The following is a 24,060-nucleotide window of genomic DNA, read 5'->3' as shown; positions in this document are numbered from 1 at the left end:
TTCAAATCATCAAGAGGTATAATATAAGAAGGATATCATATCATGTGATCTGGAATCATGTTCATGCTTTTTTTATTGAAGTATGTATTAACATAACAGTTTGCAGAATTACAGTACATTTCAAGCATAACTCAATATACAAGGACTGTTAACTGTGAGTGGACGACACCATAAAGCACTACACTTGTTTACAACAGGGTCCACCTTGTTCAATTCATCAAAACATTTAGAGACGTACAAATAGACACTTCTAATTATATAGCCAAAGACGGGGAACCATCATGCACAGTGAATACATACAGGCCTGACGTCGAAAAAAAAAAAAAATCATGACAATTTTCGGAAAGATTTGAGGCACATTTGAACGATTTTTCAAAAATAGCAGACCTACAAGTTCCAACTCTGGATGGACGGTTGAATGGATGGATGGACTCATAGAAGCAGAAAAAAACATATCTCTCATATATATATATATATTAGTGATGCACCGAATATTCGGCCAAAGAAAATATTCTGCAGAAAATGTCTATGAATGCATTTTCGGCCTATTCGGTTTTCGGCCCCAATAAGCAGAAAATATATCACCGAATAGCGTATGCAATTAATGCATTCAAAAGAGCTGAATAAATGTTTTATGGACCCATAATAGTGATTGTTTTTTAAGTTAAGTTTTGCCATAACCATTTATTTTGCCATAAATCAGGTATAGCTTTAAGGCACGGCCATGACAGCAATGGTAGGAAAAAAAATGTATAATATTAATCATATTCGGATATTCAGTATTCGGTTTTCGGCCAACTGTTTCCTATATTCGGTATTCGGTTTCGGCCAAGAATTTCCCTTTCGGTGCATCCCTAATATATATATATCTTAAGCTAATAATAATTCAGAGAAAACAAAGAAGGTATATGGAAAAAAACAAAGAGAAATACCAGAGAGAGAGAGATACACAAATTAGAACATAGTTCCATTAACCACTTTAAAAGGACAATCTTGTAGATTGGCTATATGCTAATTTCATTCCCCCAAATAGTGACACCTGCAGGGTTAAAATGGTTTCAAATAAATCTAGAAAAAAAAAAAACATTCTTGAGCTGTCCTTTGACTGATAAAAAAAGCCTCACTCTCCCCCTCTGTTTAACCCATTCTGGGCGGGATCAACACCATTTGGTGTTTTAACCCATTCTGACCTGAGATCAGATTCATACGAGGTTTCCACTGGACACACACTGGTCTGATTAACCCATTCTGACCTGAGATCAGATTCTAAAAATGTCGTTCTTCGATTTAAAAAAAAATAGCAGACCTACAAGCTCGTATCGCGCCACTCGGTGGCGCGATATGAGCTTGTAGATCTGCTATTTTTCAATAGCTAAAGCACGACATGATGCTGACACCAAAATGGGTTCCCGTTCAGAATGGGTTAAAGCAAAAATTCACATTTTGAATATATATTCTTTCAGAGTGAACGCTTTTAACTCAAAAATGTACTTCTGGGGGGGGGGGGGGGTCCCTGGAACAACATATTTTCAGATGGGGGTCGGTGGCCAAATACAGATAATTATGGGGGTCCTTGACATGAAGAGGTTGAGCACCAACTGACACAGTAGAAACTGACGTACAGTAGGAACTGACGTACAGTAGAAACAAAGGTTTTTCTGAAAACTGTTAGGATTTCAGTCTCTCTGATGTTCATCATTTCTTCCCTCCTCCACACGGACAGATGAAACTGAAGGGCGTCATATTATGTTGGACTTCTTTAAGGCCTTTACCTTCTCTCACGAAGCAAAGCATTCTGAAAGACAATAGAACAACATTAGTTGGCAAACGGTATATATCTGGGAGATGAGAACATACAACATCATGTTCTTACCAGCGTAGATGTCTAATCAATGATCATGTTCTTACCAGCGTAGATGTCTAATCAATGATCATGTCCTTACCAGCGTAGATGTCTAATCAATGATCATGTTCTTACCAGCGTAGAGGTCTAATCAATGATCATGTCCTTACCAGCGTAGAGGTCTAATCAATGATCATGTCCTTACCAGCGTAGAGGTCTAATCAATGATCATGTTCTTACCAGCGTAGATGTCTAATCAATGATCATGTTCATACCAGCGTAGATGTCTAATCAATGATCATGTTCTTACCAGCGTAGATATCTAATCAATGATCATGTTCTTACCAGCGTAGATGTCTAATCAATGATCATGTTCATACCAGCGTAGATGAATAATCAATGATCATGTCCTTACCAGCGTAGAGGTCTAATCAATGATCATGTTCTTACCAGCGTAGATGTCTAATCAATGATCATGTTCTTACCAGCGTAGATATCTAATCAATGATCATGTTCTTACCAGCGTAGAGGTCTAATCAATGATCATGATCTTACCAGCGTAGATGTCTAATCAATGATCATGTTCTTACCAGCGTAGATGTCTAATCAATGATCATGTTCTTACCAGCGTAGATGTCTAATCAATGATCATGTCCTTACCAGCGTAGAGGTCTAATCAATGATCATGTCCTTACCAGCGTAGATGTCTAATCAATGATCATGTCCTTACCAGAGTAGATGTCTAATCAATGATCATGTCCTTACCAGCGTAGAGGTCTAATCAATGATCATGTCCTTACCAGCGTAGAGGTCTAATCAATGATCATGTCCTTACCAGCGTAGATGTCTAATCAATGATCATGTTCTTACCAGCGTAGATGTCTAATCAATGATCATGTTCTTACCAGCGTAGATATCTAATCAATGATCATGTCCTTACCAGCGTAGAGGTCTAATCAATGATCATGTTCTTACCAGCGTAGAGGTCTAATCAATGATCATGTTCTTACCAGCGTAGATGTCTAATCAATGATCATGTCCTTACCAGCATAGATGTCTAATCAATGATCATGTTCTTACCAGCGTAGATGTCTAATCAATGATCATGTCCTTACCAGCGTAGAGGTCTAATCAATGATCATGTCCTTACCAGCGTAGAGGTCTAATCAATGATCATGTTCTTACCAGCGTAGATGAATAATCAATGATCATGTTCTTACCAGCGTAGAGGTCTAATCAATGATCATGTTCTTACCAGCATAGATGTCTAATCAATGATCATGTTCTTACCAGCATAGATGTCTAATCAATGATCATGTTCTTACCAGCGTAGATGTCTAATCAATGATCATGTCCTTACCAGCGTAGATGTCTAATCAATGATCATGTCCTTACCAGCGTAGAGGTCTAATCAATGATCATGTTCTTACCAGCGTAGAGGTCTAATCAATGATCATGTTCTTACCAACGTAGAGGTCTAATCAATGATCATGTTCTTACCAACGTAGATGTCTAATCAATGATCATGTTCTTACCAGCGTAGATGTCTAATCAATGATCATGTCCTTACCAGCGTAGATGTCTAATCAATGATCATGTCCTTACCAGCGTAGATGTCTAATCAATGATCATGTCCTTACCAGCGTAGATGTCTAATCAATGATCATGTTCTTACCAGCGTAGAGGTCTAATCAATGATCATGTTCTTACCAGCATAGATGTCTAATCAATGATCATGTTCTTACCAGCATAGATGTCTAATCAATGATCATGTTCTCACCAGCATAGATGTCTAATCAATGATCATGTCCTTACCAGCGTAGATGTCTAATCAATGATCATGTTCTTACCAGCGTAGATGTCTAATCAATGATCATGTCCTTACCAGCGTAGATGTCTAATCAATGATCATGTTCTTACCAGCGTAGATGTCTAATCAATGACCATGTTCTTACCAGCGTAGATGTCTAATCAATGATCATGTCCTTACCAGCGTAGATGTCTAATCAATGATCATGTCCTTACCAGCGTAGAGGTCTAATCAATGATCATGTTCTTACCAGCGTAGATGTCTAATCAATGATCATGTTCTTACCAGCGTAGAGGTCTAATCAATGATCATGTCCTTACCAGCGTAGAGGTCTAATCAATGATCATGTTCTTACCAGCGTAGATGTCTAATCAATGATCATGTCCTTACCAGCGTAGAGGTCTAATCAATGACCATGTTCTTACCAGCGTAGATGTCTAATCAATGATCATGTCCTTACCAGCGTAGATGTCTAATCAATGATCATGTTCTTACCAGCGTAGAGGTCTAATCAATGATCATGTCCTTACCAGCGTAGATGTCTAATCAATGATCATGTTCTTACCAGCGTAGATGTCTAATCAATGATCATGATCTTACCAGCGTAGAGGTCTAATCAATGATCATGTCCTTACCAGCATAGAGGTCTAATCAATGATCATCATGTTCTTACCAGCGTAGATGTCTAATCAATGATCATGTTCTTACCAGCGTAGATGTCTAATCAATGATCATGATCTTACCAGCGTAGATGTCTAATCAATGATCATGTCCTTACCAGCATAGAGGTCTAATCAATGATCATCATGTTCTTACCAGCGTAGAGGTCTAATCAATGATCATGTTCTTACCAGCGTAGATGTCTAATCAATGATCATGTTCTTACCAGCGTAGATGTCTAATCAATGATCATGTCCTTACCAGCGTAGATATCTAATCAATGATCATGTCCTTACCAGCGTAGAGGTCTAATCAATGATCATGTCCTTACCAGCGTAGAGGTCTAATCAATGATCATGTCCTTACCAGCGTAGATATCTAATCAATGATCATGTTCTTACCAGCGTAGATGTCTAATCAATGATCGTGTCCTTACCAGCGTAGATGTCTAATCAATGATCATGTCCTTACCAGCGTAGAGGTCTAATCAATGATCATCATGTTCTTACCAGCGTAGAGGTCTAATCAATGATCATGTTCTTACCAGCGTAGATGTCTAATCAATGATCATGTCCTTACCAGCGTAGATGTCTAATCAATGATCATGTCCTTACCAGCGTAGATGTCTAATCAATGATCATGTCCTTACCAGCGTAGATGTCTAATCAATGATCATGTCCTTACCAGCATAGATGTCTAATCAATGATCATGTCCTTACCAGCGTAGATGTCTAATCAATGATCATGTCCTTACCAGCGTAGATGTCTAATCAATGATCATGTCCTTACCAGCGTAGATGTCTAATCAATGATCATGTCCTTACCAGCGTAGATGTCTAATCAATGATCATGTTCTTACCAGCGTAGAGGTCTAATCAATGATCATGTCCTTACCAGCATAGAGGTCTAATCAATGATCATGTCCTTACCAGCGTAGATGTCTAATCAATGATCATGTCCTTACCAGCGTAGATGAATAATCAATGATCATGTCCTTACCAGCGTAGATGTCTAATCAATGATCATGTCCTTACCAGCGTAGATGTCTAATCAATGATCATGTCCTTACCAGCGTAGATATCTAATCAATGATCATGTTCTTACCAGCATAGATATCTAATCAATGATCATGTCCTTACCAGCGTAGATGTCTAATCAATGATCATGTTCTTACCAGCGTAGATGTCTAATCAATGATCATGTTCTTACCAGCGTAGATGTCTAATCAATGATCCTCATGTTCTTACCAGCGTAGATGTCTAATCAATGATCATGTTCTTACCAGCGTAGATGTCTAATCAATGATCCTCATGTTCTTACCAGCGTAGATGTCTAATCAATGATCATGTCCTTACCAGCGTAGATGTCTAATCAATGATCATGTCCTTACCAGCGTAGATGTCTAATCAATGATCATGTTCTTACCAGCGTAGATGTCTAATCAATGATCATGTCCTTACCAGCGTAGATGTCTAATCAATGATCATGTCCTTACCAGCGTAGATGTCTAATCAATGATCATGTCCTTACCAGCGTAGAGGTCTAATCAATGATCCTCATGTTCTTACCAGCGTAGATGTCTAATCAATGATCATGTCCTTACCAGCGTAGATGTCTAATCAATGATCATGTTCTTACCAGCGTAGAGGTCTAATCAATGATCATGTCCTTACCAGCGTAGATGTCTAATCAATGATCATGTTCTTACCAGCGTAGAGGTCTAATCAATGATCATGTTCTTACCAGCGTAGATGTCTAATCAATGATCGTGTCCTTACCAGCATACAGTAGATGAATAATCAATGATCATGTCCTTACCAGCGTAGAGGTCTAATCAATGATCATGTCCTTACCAGCGTAGATGTCTAATCAATGATCATGTCCTTACCAGCGTAGATGTCTAATCAATGATCATGTCCTTACCAGTGTAGATATCTAATCAATGATCATGTCCTTACCAGCGTAGAGGTCTAATCAATGATCATGTCCTTACCAGCGTAGAGGTCTAATCAATGATCATGTCCTTACCAGCGTAGATGTCTAATCAATGATCATGTCCTTACCAGCGTAGATGTCTAATCAATGATCATGTCCTTACCAGCGTAGATGTCTAATCAATGATCATGTCCTTACCAGCGTAGATGTCTAATCAATGATCATGTTCTTACCAGCGTAGATGTCTAATCAATGATCATGTCCTTACCAGCGTAGATGTCTAATCAATGATCATGTCCTTACCAGCGTAGATGTCTAATCAATGATCGTGTCCTTACCAGCGTAGAGGTCTAATCAATGATCATGATCTTACCAGCGTAGATGTCTAATCAATGATCATGTTCTTACCAGCGTAGAGGTCTAATCAATGATCATGTTCTTACCAGCGTAGATGTCTAATCAATGATCATGTCCTTACCAGCGTAGATGTCTAATCAATGATCATGTCCTTACCAGCGTAGATGTCTAATCAATGATCATGATCTTACCAGCGTAGATGTCTAATCAATGATCATGTTCTTACCAGCGTAGATGTCTAATCAATGATCATGTCCTTACCAGCGTAGAGGTCTAATCAATGATCATGTCCTTACCAGCGTAGATGTCTAATCAATGATCATGATCTTACCAGCGTAGAGGTCTAATCAATGATCATGTTCTTACCAGCGTAGATGTCTAATCAATGATCATGTTCTTACCAGCGTAGATGTCTAATCAATGATCATGTCCTTACCAGCGTAGAGGTCTAATCAATGATCATGATCTTACCAGCGTAGATGTCTAATCAATGATCATGTCCTTACCAGCGTAGATGTCTAATCAATGATCATGTCCTTACCAGCGTAGATGTCTAATCAATGATCATGTTCTTACCAGCGTAGATGTCTAATCAATGATCATGTCCTTACCAGCGTAGATGTCTAATCAATGATCATGATCTTACCAGCGTAGATGTCTAATCAATGATCATGTCCTTACCAGCGTAGATGTCTAATCAATGATCATGTCCTTACCAGCGTAGAGGTCTAATCAATGATCATGTCCTTACCAGCGTAGAGGTCTAATCAATGATCATCATGTTCTTACCAGCGTAGATGTCTAATCAATGATCATGTCCTTACCAGCGTAGATGTCTAATCAATGATCATGTCCTTACCAGCGTAGATGTCTAATCAATGATCATGTTCTTACCAGCGTAGATGTCTAATCAATGATCATGTTCTTACCAGCGTAGATGTCTAATCAATGATCATGTCCTTACCAGCGTAGAGGTCTAATCAATGATCATGATCTTACCAGCGTAGAGGTCTAATCAATGATCATGTCCTTACCAGCGTAGATGTCTAATCAATGATCATGTCCTTACCAGCGTAGATGAATAATCAATGATCATGTTCTTACCAGCGTAGATGTCTAATCAATGATCATGATCTTACCAGCGTAGATGTCTAATCAATGATCATGTTCTTACCAGCGTAGATGTCTAATCAATGATCATGTCCTTACCAGCGTAGATGTCTAATCAATGATCATGATCTTACCAGCGTAGATGTCTAATCAATGATCATGTTCTTACCAGCGTAGATGTCTAATCAATGATCATGTCCTTACCAGCGTAGATGTCTAATCAATGATCATGATCTTACCAGCGTAGATGTCTAATCAATGATCATGTCCTTACCAGCGTAGAGGTCTAATCAATGATCATGATCTTACCAGCGTAGATGTCTAATAAATGATCATGTTCTTACCAGCGTAGATGTCTAATCAATGATCATGTCCTTACCAGAGTAGAGGTCTAATCAATGATCATGTCCTTACCAGCGTAGATGTCTAATCAATGATCATGTCCTTACCAGCGTAGATATCTAATCAATGATCATGTCCTTACCAGCGTAGAGGTCTAATCAATGATCATGTCCTTACCAGCGTAGAGGTCTAATCAATGATCATCATGTTCTTACCAGCGTAGATGTCTAATCAATGATCATGTCCTTACCAGCGTAGATGTCTAATCAATGATCATCATGTTCTTACCAGCGTAGATGTCTAATCAATGATCATGTCCTTACCAGCGTAGATGTCTAATCAATGATCATGTCCTTACCAGCGTAGATGTCTAATCAATGATCATGTTCTTACCAGCGTAGATGTCTAATCAATGATCATGTCCTTACCAGCGTAGATGTCTAATCAATGATCATGTCCTTACCAGCGTAGATGTCTAATCAATGATCATGTTCTTACCAGCGTAGATGTCTAATCAATGATCATGTCCTTACCAGCGTAGATGTCTAATCAATGATCATGTCCTTACCAGCGTAGATGTCTAATCAATGATCATGTTCTTACCAGCGTAGATGTCTAATCAATGATCATGTTCTTACCAGCGTAGATGTCTAATCAATGATCATGTCCTTACCAGCGTAGATGTCTAATCAATGATCATGTTCTTACCAGCGTAGAGGTCTAATCAATGATCATGTTCTTACCAGCGTAGATGTCTAATCAATGATCATGTCCTTACCAGCGTAGAGGTCTAATCAATGATCATGTCCTTACCAGCGTAGAGGTCTAATCAATGATCATGTCCTTACCAGCGTAGATGTCTAATCAATGATCATGTTCTTACCAGCGTAGATGTCTAATCAATGATCATGTCCTTACCAGCGTAGATGTCTAATCAATGATCATGTCCTTACCAGCGTAGATGTCTAATCAATGATCATGATCTTACCAGCGTAGATGTCTAATCAATGATCCTCATGTTCTTACCAGCGTAGATATCTAATCAATGATCATGTCCTTACCAGCGTAGATGTCTAATCAATGATCATGATCTTACCAGCGTAGATGTCTAATCAATGATCCTCATGTCCTTACCAGAGTAGATGTCTAATCAATGATCATGTCCTTACCAGCGTAGATGTCTAATCAATGATCATGTTCTTACCAGCGTAGATGTCTAATCAATGATCATGTCCTTACCAGCGTAGATGTCTAATCAATGATCATGATCTTACCAGCGTAGATGTCTAATCAATGATCATGTTCTTACCAGCGTAGATGTCTAATCAATGATCATGTTCTTACCAGCGTAGATGTCTAATCAATGATCATGATCTTACCAGCGTAGATATCTAATCAATGATCATGTCCTTACCAGCGTAGATGTCTAATCAATGATCATGTTCTTACCAGCGTAGATGTCTAATCAATGATCATGTCCTTACCAGCGTAGATGTCTAATCAATGATCATGTCCTTACCAGCGTAGATGTCTAATCAATGATCATGTTCTTACCAGCGTAGATGTCTAATCAATGATCATGTTCTTACCAGCGTAGATGTCTAATCAATGATCATGTTCTTACCAGCGTAGAGGTCTAATCAATGATCATGTTCTCACCAGCGTAGATGTCTAATCAATGATCATGTTCTTACCAGCGTAGATGTCTAATCAATGATCATGTTCTTACCAGCGTAGATGTCTAATCAATGATCATGTTCTTACCAGCGTAGAGGTCTAATCAATGATCATGTCCTTACCAGCGTAGATGTCTAATCAATGATCATGTTCTTACCAGCGTAGAGGTCTAATCAATGATCATGTTCTTACCAGCGTAGAGGTCTAATCAATGATCATGTTCTTACCAGCGTAGAGGTCTAATCAATGATCATGTCCTTACCAGCGTAGAGGTCTAATCAATGATCATGTTCTTACCAGCGTAGATGTCTAATCAATGATCATCATGTCCTTACCAGCGTAGAGGTCTAATCAATGATCATGTTCTTACCAGCGTAGATGTCTAATCAATGATCATGTTCTTACCAGCGTAGATGTCTAATCAATGATCATGTTCTTACCAGCGTAGAGGTCTAATCAATGATCATGTCCTTACCAGCGTAGAGGTCTAATCAATGATCATGTTCTTACCAGCGTAGATGTCTAATCAATGATCATCATGTTCTTACCAGCGTAGATGTCTAATCAATGATCATGTCCTTACCAGCGTAGATGTCTAATCAATGATCATGTCCTTACCAGCGTAGATATCTAATCAATGATCATGTTCTTACCAGCGTAGATGTCTAATCAATGATCATGTCCTTACCAGCGTAGATGTCTAATCAATGATCATGTTCTTACCAGCGTAGATGTCTAATCAATGATCATGTTCTTACCAGCGTAGATGTCTAATCAATGATCATGTTCTTACCAGCGTAGATGTCTAATCAATGATCATGTCCTTACCAGCGTAGATGTCTAATCAATGATCATGTCCTTACCAGCGTAGATGAATAATCAATGATCATGTTCTTACCAGCGTAGATGTCTAATCAATGATCATGTTCTTACCAGCGTAGATGTCTAATCAATGATCATGTTCTTACCAGCGTAGAGGTCTAATCAATGATCATGTTCTTACCAGCGTAGAGGTCTAATCAATGATCATGTCCTTACCAGCGTAGATGTCTAATCAATGATCATGTCCTTACCAGCGTAGATGTCTAATCAATGATCATGTTCTTACCAGCGTAGAGGTCTAATCAATGATCATGTCCTTACCAGCGTAGATGTCTAATCAATGATCATGTCCTTACCAGCGTAGAGGTCTAATCAATGATCATGTTCTTACCAGCGTAGATGTCTAATCAATGATCATGTTCTTACCAGCGTAGATGTCTAATCAATGATCATGTCCTTACCAGCGTAGAGGTCTAATCAATGATCCTCATGTTCTTACCAGCGTAGAGGTCTAATCAATGATCATGTTCTTACCAGCATAGAGGTCTAATCAATGATCATGTCCTTACCAGCGTAGAGGTCTAATCAATGATCATGTCCTTACCAGCGTAGATGTCTATAATCAATGATCATGTCCTTACCAGCGTAGATGTCTAATCAATGATCCTCATGTTCTTACCAGCGTAGAGGTCTAATCAATGATCATGTTCTTACCAGCGTAGATGTCTAATCAATGATCATGTCCTTACCAGCGTAGATGTCTAATCAATGATCATGTCCTTACCAGCGTAGATGTCTAATCAATGATCATGTCCTTACCAGCGTAGATGTCTAATCAATGATCATGTCCTTACCAGCGTAGAGGTCTAATCAATGATCATGTTCTTACCAGCGTAGATGTCTAATCAATGATCATGTCCTTACCAGCGTAGATGTCTAATCAATGATCATGTTCTTACCAGCGTAGATGTCTAATCAATGATCATGTCCTTACCAGCGTAGATGTCTAATCAATGATCATGTCCTTACCAGCGTAGATGTCTAATCAATCATCATGTTCTTACCAGCGTAGATGTCTAATCAATGATCATGTTCTTACCAGCGTAGATGTCTAATCAATGATCATGTTCTTACCAGCGTAGATGTCTAATCAATGATCATGTTCTTACCAGCGTAGATGTCTAATCAATGATCATGTTCTTACCAGCGTAGATATCTAATCAATGATCATGTCCTTACCAGCGTAGATGTCTAATCAATGATCATGTCCTTACCAGCGTAGAGGTCTAATCAATGATCATGTTCTTACCAGCGTAGATGTCTAATCAATGATCATGTTCTTACCAGCGTAGATGTCTAATCAATGATCATGTCCTTACCAGCGTAGAGGTCTAATCAATGATCATGTCCTTACCAGCGTAGATGTCTAATCAATGATCATGTTCTTACCAGCGTAGATATCTAATCAATGATCATGTTCTTACCAGCGTAGAGGTCTAATCAATGATCATGTCCTTACCAGCGTAGATGTCTAATCAATGATCATGTCCTTACCAGCGTAGATGTCTAATCAATGATCATGTCCTTACCAGCGTAGATGTCTAATCAATGATCATGTCCTTACCAGCGTAGAGGTCTAATCAATGATCATGTTCATACCAGCGTAGATGTCTAATCAATGATCATGTCCTTACCAGCGTAGATGTCTAATCAATGATCATGTCCTTACCAGCGTAGATGTCTAATCAATGATCATGTTCTTACCAGCGTAGAGGTCTAATCAATGATCATGTCCTTACCAGCGTAGATGTCTAATCAATGATCATGTCCTTACCAGCGTAGATGTCTAATCAATGATCATGTCCTTACCAGCGTAGATGTCTAATCAATGATCATGTCCTTACCAGCGTAGAGGTCTAATCAATGATCATGTCCTTACCAGTGTAGATGTCTAATCAATGATCATGTTCTTACCAGCGTAGATATCTAATCAATGATCATGTTCTTACCAGTGTAGATGTCTAATCAATGATCATGTCCTTACCAGCGTAGATATCTAATCAATGATCATGTTCTTACCAGCGTAGAGGTCTAATCAATGATCATGTTCTTACCAGCGTAGATGTCTAATCAATGATCATGTTCTTACCAGTGTAGATATCTAATCAATGATCATGTCCTTACCAGTGTAGATGTCTAATCAATGATCATGTCCTTACCAGCGTAGATATCTAATCAATGATCATGTTCTTACCAGCGTAGAGGTCTAATCAATGATCATGTTCTTACCAGCGTAGAGGTCTAATCAATGATCATGTCCTTACCAGCGTAGAGGTCTAATCAATGATCATGTCCTTACCAGCGTAGATGTCTAATCAATGATCATGTCCTTACCAGCGTAGATATCTAATCAATGATCATCATGTTCTTACCAGCGTAGATATCTAATCAATGATCATGTTCTTACCAGCGTAGAGGTCTAATCAATGATCATGTCCTTACCAGCGTAGATGTCTAATCAATGATCATGTTCTTACCAGCGTAGATGTCTAATCAATGATCATGTTCTTACCAGCGTAGATGTCTAATCAATGATCATGTCCTTACCAGCGTAGATGTCTAATCAATGATCATGTCCTTACCAGCGTAGATGTCTAATCAATGATCATGTTCTTACCAGCGTAGATGTCTAATCAATGATCATGTCCTTACCAGCGTAGATGTCTAATCAATGATCATGTTCTTACCAGCGTAGATGTCTAATCAATGATCATGTCCTTACCAGCGTAGAGGTCTAATCAATGATCATGTCCTTACCAGCGTAGATATCTAATCAATGATCATGTTCTTACCAGCGTAGATGTCTAATCAATGATCATGTTCTTACCAGCGTAGATGTCTAATCAATGATCATGTTCTTACCAGCGTAGAGGTCTAATCAATGATCATGTCCTTACCAGCGTAGATGTCTAATCAATGATCATGTTCTTACCAGCGTAGAGGTCTAATCAATGATCATGTTCTTACCAGCGTAGAGGTCTAATCAATGATCATGTCCTTACCAGCGTAGAGGTCTAATCAATGATCATGTCCTTACCAGCGTAGATGAATAATCAATGATCATGTTCTTACCAGCGTAGAGGTCTAATCAATGATCGTGTCCTTACCAGCGTAGAGGTCTAATCAATGATCATGTCCTTACCAGCGTAGATGTCTAATCAATGATCATGTCCTTACCAGCGTAGATGAATAATCAATGATCATGTCCTTACCAGCGTAGATATCTAATCAATGATCATGTCCTTACCAGCGTAGATGTCTAATCAATGATCATGTCCTTACCAGCGTAGATGAATAATCAATGATCATGTTCTTACCAGCGTAGATGTCTAATCAATGATCATGTCCTTACCAGCGTAGATGAATAATCAATGATCATGTTCTTACCAGCGTAGATGTCTAATCAATGATCATGTTCTTACCAGCGTAGATGTCTAATCAATGATCATGTTCTTACCAGCGTAGATGTCTAATCAATGATCATGTCCTTACCAGCGTAGATGTCTAATCAATGATCATGTTCTTACCAGCGTAGAGGTCTAATCAATGATCATGTTCTTACCAGCGTAGAGGTCTAATCAATGATCATGTCCTTACCAGCGTAGATGAATAATCAATGATCATGTTCTTACCAGCGTAGAGGTCTAATCAATGATCATGTTCTTACCAGCGTAGATGTCTAATCAATGATCGTGTCCTTACCAGCGTAGATGTCTAATCAATGATCATGTCCTTACCAGCGTAGATGAATAATCAATGATCATGTTCTTACCAGCGTAGATGTCTAATCAATGATCATGTCCTTACCAGCGTAGATGTCTAATCAATGATCGTGTCCTTACCAGCGTAGATGTCTAATCAATGATCATGTCCTTACCAGCGTAGATGAATAATCAATGATCATGTCCTTACCAGCGTAGAGGTCTAATCAATGATCATGTTCTTACCAGCGTAGATGTCTAATCAATGATCATGTTCTTACCAACGTAGATGTCTAATCAATGATCATGTTCTTACCAGCGTAGAGGTCTAATCAATGATCATGTTCTTACCAGCGTAGAGGTCTAATCAATGATCGTGTCCTTACCAGCGTAGATGTCTAATCAATGATCATGTTCTTACCAGCGTAGAGGTCTAATCAATGATCATGTCCTTACCAGCGTAGATGTCTAATCAATGATCATGTCCTTACCAGCGTAGATGTCTAATCAATGATCATGTCCTTACCAGCGTAGATGTCTAATCAATGATCATGTCCTTACCAGCGTAGATGTCTAATCAATGATCATGTCCTTACCAGCGTAGATGAATAATCAATGATCATGTTCTTACCAGCGTAGAGGTCTAATCAATGATCATGTTCTTACCAGCGTAGATGTCTAATCAATGATCCTCATGTTCTTACCAGCGTAGAGGTCTAATCAATGATCGTGTCCTTACCAGCGTAGAGGTCTAATCAATGATCATGTCCTTACCAGCGTAGAGGTCTAATCAATGATCGTGTCCTTACCAGCGTAGAGGTCTAATCAATGATCATGTTCTTACCAGCGTAGAGGTCTAATCAATGATCGTGTCCTTACCAGCGTAGATGTCTAATCAATGATCATGTCCTTACCAGCGTAGATGTCTAATCAATGATCATGTCCTTACCAGCGTAGATGTCTAATCAATGATCATGTCCTTACCAGCGTAGAGGTCTAATCAATGATCATGTTCTTACCAGCGTAGATGTCGTTGAGGTTCTCCAGCTCCTCCCTGACCCTCAGAAGGAGGACATCTTGGAGGATGTCGACCTGCCCGTCGGCCTCCACCCCCAGACGCTGCAGATGGTGTTCCTTCAACCTCAGCAACGCCCGGCCTGGAAAGGAAAGGTACTATGTTTACCCTGCAGGGTAACTGGACTAAGGAAAGGAAAGGTACTATGTTTACCCAGGGTAACTGGACTAAGGAAAGGAAAGGTACTATGTTTACCCAGGGTAACTGGACTAAGGAAAGGAAAGGTACTATGTTTACCCAGGGTAACTGGACTAAGGAAAGGAAAGGTACTATGTTTACCCAGGGTAACTGGACTAAGGAAAGGAAAGGTACTATGTTTACCCTGCAGGGTAACTGGACTAAGGAAAGGAAAGGTACTATGTTTACCCAGGGTAACTGGACTAAGGAAAGGAAAGGTACTATGTTTACCCAGGGTAACTGGACTAAGGAAAGGAAAGGTACTATGTTTACCCTGCAGGGTAACTGGACTAAGGAAAGGAAAGGTACTATGTTTACCCAGGGTAACTGGACTAAGGAAAGGAAAGGTACTATGTTTACCCAGGGTAACTGGACTAAGGAAAGGAAAGGTACTATGTTTACCCAGGGTAACTGGACTAAGGAAAGGAAAGGTACTATGTTTACCCAGGGTAACTGGACTAAGGAAAGGAAAGGTACTATGTTTACCCAGGGTAACTGGACTAAGGAAAGGAAAGGTACTATGTTTACCCAGGGTAACTGGACTAAGGAAAGGAAAGGTACTATGTTTACCCAGGGTAACTGGACTAAGCTCAAGAACTTGTTTACAGCCAGGCCCTGCTCATAGAACATTTCATGGTAGGGGTTCAATGCCTTGCTCAAGGGCACTTCAGCGGTGGTAATTTTAACGTGCCGGTCCGGGGATACGAACTAGCGACCTTCACGATATCAAGACCGCTCCGCAAACCGTTCGGCCATGTCGAGTGTGTCTCCTACCTGATATGGAGTGTTTGGTGACGGCCATGTGGAGTGTGCAGAGTTTTAACTAGAACTAAGATGAGAGAACATATTACTCCAGTTTTGGCATCACTGCACTGGCTTCCGGTTGTTTTTAGGATTGATTTTAAAATTATTTTACTTGTCTATAAAGCTCTCAATGGTCTCGCACCTTCCTACCTACATGACTGCCTGCCTAAATATGTCCCAAACCGCCCCCTAAGGTCTTCCACTGCTGGCCTGCTCGCTTTGCCTAAAAAATGGCAACTAAAAAATACGGGGAAGCAGCTTTTTGCTTCTACGGGCCGTCGGCATGGAACAAGCTCCCACTGTACCTTCGTCAGGCAGCCTCTGTAGACATTTTTAAAGCTCAGCTCAAGACCCACTTCTACAACATTGCTTTTAATTGATAATTTATTTTTTATTTTTTGTTATTCATGTCCTCACTGTATTGCATTACTGCTTGTTTTTTAATGTCGTTGCCTTGCTTTTCTTTTATTCTCCATTGTTCTGTAAAGCACTTTGAGCTGCATTTCATGTCATGAAAGGTGCTATACAAATAAAGTTTTATTATTATTATTATTATTATTATTATTACCTGAAATAGAGTGTTTGATGACGGCCATGTGGAGCGTGCTCAGTGGGTATGTCTCCTCTATCCAGTCGCACACCTCCTGGACGGACCAGAGCGACGCGCGCTTCGACAGCACCATGTCACCCTCTGATGGGAAGTCCTACTGCCTAGAGGGGGCGAGGAGAAAGGAGACAGGGTGTCACGTCCTACTGCCTAGAGGGGGCGAGGAGAAAGGAGACAGGGTGTCACGTCCTACTGCCTAGAGGGGGCGAGGAGAAAGGAGACAGGATGGGAGTCCTACTGCCTAGAGGGGGAGAGGAGAAAGGAGACAGGATGGGAGTCCTACTGCCTAGAGGGGAAAGGAGACAGGATGGGAGTCCTACTGCCTAGAGGGGCGAGGAGAAAGGAGACAGGATGGGAGTCCTACTGCCTAGAGGGGGCGAGGAGAAAGGAGACAGGATGGGAGTCCTACTGCCTAGAGGGGGCGAGGAGAAAGGAGACAGGGTGTCACGTCCTACTGCCTAGAGGGGGCGAGGAGAAAGGAGACAGGATGGGAGTCCTACTGCCTAGAGGGGGCGAGGAGAAAGGAGACAGGATGGGAGTCCTACTGCCTAGAGGGGGCGAGGAGAAAGGAGACAGGGTGTCACGTCTTACGGCCTAGAGGGGGCGAGGAGAAAGGAGACAGGATGGGAGTCCTACTGCCTAGAGGGGGCGAGGAGAAAGGAGACAGGGTGTCACGTCCTACTGCCTAGAGGGGGCGAGGAGAAAGGAGACAGGGTGTCACGTCCTACTGCCTAGAGGGGAGAGGAGAAAGGAGACAGGATGGGAGTCCTACTGCCTAGAGGGGGCGAGGAGAAAGGAGACAGGATGGGAGTCCTACTGCCTAGAGGGGAGAGGAGAAAGGAGACAGGATGGGAGTCCTACTGCCTAGAGGGGGCGAGGAGAAAGGAGACAGGATGGGAGTCCTACTGCCTAGAGGGGAGAGGAGAAAGGAGACAGGGTGTCACGTCTTACGGCCTAGAGGGGAGAGGAGAAAGGAGACCTACTGTGAGTTTTGTGAGAGTTGTTTTCGTCGACTAAAACCAAGACGAAAGATATGCGTCGACTACCTTTTTCCACTGAAGAAAACTAAATGGAAACTAAATGAAAACTTAGCTACGGTGACTAAAACTAAGACTAAATATACTGACAATTTCGTCAACAAATAAAAACTAGACTAAAATGTTAGGAAGGGACTAGTGGACAAGAGATCCAGTTTAAGTCATTTTTTCACTTTGGTTGCATGCTGAAAATAGCTGATCTACAAGCTTGTAGATCAGCTATTTAAACACACTCAATAGGACGGCATCAAGACCCGCCAAAATACATTTTAGTCGACTAAATCAACTGTAGATTTAGTCGACTAAAATCTTATGACATTTAGGGCTGTATTTTGCGTGTCTTAAGTGCTAGGTCTTATTCCCTAACTTGAGTAATCTAAAGACCTGGAGGCGTGATCAATCAATGCCATTTGGCTATTCTGAGTGGCCAAAGAGCATTGACCACGCCTCCAGGTCTTTAGTTTACTCAAGTTATAGGGAATAAGACCTGGTACTTAAGACTCATTTTGTGGCGAAAAACCCCTTTTGGTGTTTCATTATGTTATGTTTTAGCTATTAAAAAATAGCAGATCTACAAGCTCATAGATCTCATGATCTCCATAGTCATGTGATCAAGACAGGTTTGTTTGATTTCTCATATTCCATCCTGATTGGCCACGATTGGCTCCTACAGTTTTCAGGAGTAGCCCGCTTTGTACAAATCGCCACAACTCCTCAACGCAGCGTCCCATTGCGATGAAACTGTGCACGCATATTCCCACTAGGCTGAGGAAGAAATGCCACTAGTTTACTTTTGTTGCCCTTTTATCCCAACCACCAGATGAAGGCAAGCTGCAATGTCCTACATTCCTATCCTGGTGGAGACCTGTGCCCAGAAGGGCACTTTTTCTAGTTTGTATTTTTTTACTATTTGAAAACTTTTAGTTACTAATAGTTTTGGGGGATTAAAATTTTGATCAGAAAACATACAACCACTTCAACCCAATATATACATTTCGTCCTTTTGAAAATAGCCCGATCTACAAGCTTCACAATGCGTCACATAGATCGGCTATTTTCAGAAGGTTTTTGTGCACACTCATGGAAGTACTTTTACTTGAGTACATTTTTGAAAACGGGACTTCTACCTGTAACGGAGTATACATCTACATGGCAGTATTTATATTTTTTACCCTAAGTAAAACATTTAAGTACTTTTCCACTTTTCCAGCCTATAATAATACTTTTTATTCTTAACCCATTCTGAACGGGCACCCATTTTGGTGTCAGCATCACGTTATGCTTTAGCTATTTAAAAATAGCAGATCTACAAGCTCATATCGCGCCACCGAGTGGCGCGATACGAGCTTGTAGGTCTGCTATTTTTTGAAAAATCGAAGAACGACTGACATTTTTTAAAATCTGATCTCAGGTCAGAATGGGTTAATCAGACCAGTGTGTGTCCAGTGGAAACCTCGTATGAATCTGATCTCAGGTCAGAATGGGTTAAACCTTAAGCCGGGGGTTGGCTTGGCTTCCCTCCCAGACATGTACACACTATCATCTCCTTGGGTTTAGCTTTAGCCCATTCTGAACGGGAACCCCTTTTGGTGCATCATGTTATGCTTTAGCTATTGAAAAATAGCAGATCTACAAGCTCATAGCGCGCCACCGAGTGGCGCGCTATGAGGTTGTAGGTCTGCTATTTTTGAAAAATCGAAGAACGACTGACATAGAAACATGGCTTTTTCAGAAAACTGTCAGGATGTAGAAGACATTTTTTAGAATCTGATCTCAGGTCAGAATGGAAAACTGTCAGGATGTATAGAAGACATTTTTAGAATCTGATCTCAGGTCAGAATGGGTTAGGGCAGAAAGAACTGGTAAACTGTATATATTACGTGACCTTTTCACTGGGGTCAGAGTCTTGTTAGCGGGTTGTAAAATATAGGAATTTAATTTCCTGTTGTAATTATAAAAGGAGGTTTGTGATTGGATGAGGCTTAATGTACCATGGTCCCAGTGGGGGGGGGGGGGGGGTGGAGACCTTTTACACATAGGGAGCGATTCCAAAAAGCCTTACAAGATAAAAAAAAATAACCCACTTAGACATGACGACGATTCTGCTAAATGTCTTCTAAATCCTGACAGTTTTCTGCTAAAAGCCTATGTTTCAGTGTTTCTGTGTGTCAGTGGTTCTCAAACATTTTCACGTCAAGGACCCCCAAAAATATATGTAATTGGCTGCCGACCCCCATCTGAAAATATGTTGTTCCAGGGACCCCCCCCCCCCCCCCAGAAACAAAGATATGAGTTAAAAACGTTCGCTCTGAAAGAATATATATTCAAAGATGTACGCCCCATTTCCCCGAATTTTAAAAAAATAGCAGACCTAGATCTGCTATTTTTCAATAGCTAAAGTATAACATAATGCTTAAAACACCAAAAGGGGTTCCCTGGCATATCTTTTTTACCTGACTACCTTTTTTCACTGACTAAAACTAAATAAAAATGAATCTATGATGACTAAATATACTGACAATTTCGTCAACAAATAAAAACTAGACTAAAATGTTAGGAAGGGACTAGTGGACAAGAGATCCAGTTTTATGCTGGGTTGCATGCTGAAAACAGCAGATCTACAATCTCACAACGCGTCGCTGCGACGCGTTGTGAGATTGTAGATCTGCTGTTTTCAGCATGCAACCAAAGTGTAAAATACAGTGATAAGTGATATTTCTCCATGTTTATAATTATGCCATCTCTGTTTTCCCCCCATTACACTATAAAGGCGTCAGTGTGAGTGACTTTGTGACATCTCATTAAAAAAAAGGACAACTTTCGTTTTTTTCAACCAAATGTTCATGTTTCAGGTTGTTATTAGAGAAAGTAAAAGATGAGTTGTTATTATTATTTATTTATGTTTTCATTTGCTGCTTTAATTTCGTTTTAGGAATTTTAGCCGTTTTTGACGCGGGGGGTTAAAATGTAAACAATGATATTATGCCAGGGACCCCCCATAAGAGAAGACCCCCAGGGACCCCCCATAAGAGAAGACCCCCAGGGACCCCCATAAGAGAAGATATGACAGGGACCCCCCATAAGAGAAGATATGCCAGGGACCCCCCATAAGAGAAGACCCCCAGGGACCCCCATAAGAGAAGACCCCCAGGGACCCCCCATAAGAGAAGACCCCCAGGGACCCCCCATAAGAGAAGACCCCCAGGGACCCCCATAAGAGAAGACCCCCAGGGACCCCCCATAAGAGAAGACCCCCAGGGACCCCCATAAGAGAAGACCCCCAGGGACCCCCATAAGAGAAGACCCCCAGGGACCCCCCATAAGAGAAGACGCCCAGGGACCCCCCATAAGAAGACCCCCAGGGACCCCCCATAAGAGAAGACCCCCAGGGACCCCCCATAAGAGAAGACCCCCAGGGACCCCCATAAGAGAAGACCCCCAGGGACCCCCCATAAGAGAAGACCCCCAGGGACCCCCCATAAGAGAAGACCCCCAGGGACCCCCCATAAGAGAAGACCCCCAGGGACCCCCCATAAGAGAAGACCCCCAGGGACCCCCCATAAGAGAAGATATGCCAGGGACCCCCCATAAGAGAAGACCCCCAGGGACCCCCTTAAGAGAAGATTTCCACGGCTCTAGCAGACAGTGATTCTCAACCCGTTTAATTCCAAGGACCCCCAGTTTAGGCTACAGACCCCCATGTAATGGCATTTCTATCTCTGGGACCCCGTTTTTGATGAATTGAACAAGGTGGACCCTGTTGTAAACAAGTGTAATGCTTAATTGGGTCGTCCACTCACAGTTAACAGTCTTTGTATTGAGTTTGTGCTTGAAATGTACTGTAATTCTGTAAAAACTGTTAATAAATATTTCAATCAATCAATCAATCAATCAATCAAACAAGGAGGTTGGAGCGCACACCAGTAGTGAAGAGGTGCTGACCGCGGGGAATCAATCAATCAATAAAAATAAAAATAAAACAATTTATATTGTACAATTAATGTTAATTTAACTGAGAGTGTACAAATGGAATCCATTTGTATATGCCTACACTCTCAGGGTTACAGACAGACCCATATAAAGGGTCCATTTGGTTCCAAACTGATCATTTATCTGGGGACCCCCTGGAACCCCCTCAAGGACCCCTGGTGAGATGAAATCCACACGGTCTATCAAACGCATTATTATAGACGGCGATGTATTTATTATATATGTTGCCTATAGTATGCACTAATCCAGTGATGCAATGCTCCCACCTTGTGGCACATCACAGCATCACATGGTGAAGCAACTTTATGCATTGTATTAAATGATTTAACGTAAACACGGATCTTCTAATCTATACTATTCTCTACATTATAGCTTCGGTACCATATGGACTTTATTTCCTTTGTTCGCATTCGGTCGGAACTGCGCGGATGCTTTAAATATCTCCGATCATGTTATCAAAATTAAAATCTATATGAAACAACAAAGCAAACATCTGGTCTCTGCACAAAGTTTCCTGGATCATGGATCAGGAATATGGATCCTATAACCGTAATCGAACCATGACGAACTATGAACCAATGTTTCTATATACCGAACAGTAACATGATGCAACCAAAAGAAGTATTATTATAACTATGTTTTTTTATAAGACAATAAGTCAACGTATTATTGAAGCAACAGTCTTACCTGCCCAGCCCTTCTCTTGACTCCGCCTCACACACGGATGCGCAACGACCAACCTACGTTTCACCGAAATCAGCAACCTATCGAAATCTGTGTCGCCACCAATGCACTGTTGAGACGTTTTTTTTTTTGATTGATTGAAATTATGTATTAACTGTTTTTTACAGAATTACAGTACATTTCAAGCACAAACTCAATACAAAGACTGTTAACTGTGAGTGGACGACCCCAATTAAGCATTACACTTGTTTACAACAGGGTCCACCTTGTTCAATTCATCAAAAAAAATGTGGCTTCGCTTGTTTTAATAAATGTATTAATAATGCAGCCATGGGTGGTCAGACATGTATGCCTTTGGCTGATAGATAGAATAATAAGAAGAAGATAATCTCGAATAATTGTGTTCATTTATATTAAATTATTATATATATTTTTTTCTCCTACGGTCACGGGATTCTATAGGTATCACATGTCGGTATGGCATGATGTAATATACAATACAGACCGCAACTGGATCGTCAAATCGTCGCAAAAAAACATATTTTGGAACAGTGTTGTTTTTGGCAGCAGATTTCTATTTTAGTTTTAGTCAAAGTCTCTTGAATAGTTTTGTCAACATGAATTGTTTGTCAACAAGGACATGAATTGTTTGTCAATATAAGGACATGAATTCGCTTCGACAGTGATCTCCAAACCAAACTGCACAACCTAAAAGCCCAGTGTAACAAGCTAAGAAACGGTGTAATTGCCATGACCAAATCAGCCAAATGTAACTTTATCAATGATAAAGCCGAGGAAATCAAAAACAATCCTCGGGAGCTATGGAAGTTACTAAACAACCAACTAGGCTGTGGTCGGAAACTAAAAACCAGGTTTACTAACATAAACATCAAATCGAATAACACCCTCATCACTGACAAACTCGATGTAGCCAACCACTTGAACATCTTCTTTACAAACATTGCAACAAAGCTGGTTAGCAAACTGCCCTCCCACTCTGGGCGTTTTGGTGTAGAGCACATCAAAGCCTTCTACAAAAACCTTGGTGTTTGTAAAGATGATTTTAAAATGGCAATGGTAACAACCGAGGAGGTACTTAAAAAACTGAGTGCCCTCCAACCCCACAAGGCCACTGGCCATGACAATATTCCCTCCAAATTTCTCAGAGACTCAGCCTTTTCCATAGCTCCAGTCATCACCCACATAGTTAACCTCTCCATCAAACAGGGACAGGTCCCCCAAGATTTTAAACTGGCCAAAGTAACCCCCTTGTACAAAAAAGGGAGTAAATTAGAACCCGGCAACTACCGCCCTATTTCTATTCTAAGCTCCATCTCGAAAGTGATGGAAAAAATAGTCTATGAACAGG

General features: G+C 40.6%; 1 protein-coding gene across 2 annotated transcripts; it reads right to left on the bottom strand.

The window, feature by feature from the left end:
* Window positions 1-1,682: 1,682 nt before the first annotated feature.
* Window positions 1,683-22,727, bottom strand: LOC310877077 (sterile alpha motif domain-containing protein 12-like). Of its 2 annotated transcripts, none has more exons than XM_083790760.1 (4): window positions 22,695-22,727; window positions 16,942-17,084; window positions 15,337-15,474; window positions 1,683-1,795 (listed from the first exon to the last, which is right to left on the bottom strand). In XM_083790760.1, exons 2-4 carry the CDS (start codon window positions 17,054-17,056, stop codon window positions 1,779-1,781), a joined length of 270 nt encoding a protein of 89 aa, XP_083646886.1. In that variant the 5' UTR covers window positions 17,057-17,084; window positions 22,695-22,727; the 3' UTR covers window positions 1,683-1,778. The 2 variants fall into 2 exon arrangements, with proteins under 2 accessions (XP_083646886.1, XP_083646887.1); XM_083790761.1 differs by lacking the exon at window positions 22,695-22,727 and adding an exon at window positions 17,157-17,172 and having other exon boundaries at window positions 16,942-17,062.
* Window positions 22,728-24,060: the final 1,333 nt, after the last annotated feature.

This window comes from Protomyctophum parallelum (assembly GCF_964188405.1).
Source record: "Protomyctophum parallelum genome assembly, chromosome: 19".
In the NCBI taxonomy this organism is placed as follows: Eukaryota; Metazoa; Chordata; class Actinopteri; order Myctophiformes; family Myctophidae; genus Protomyctophum; species Protomyctophum parallelum.
The sequence above is the reverse complement of the archived record's forward strand: the minus strand, read 5'-3'. Positions and strand labels throughout refer to the sequence as shown.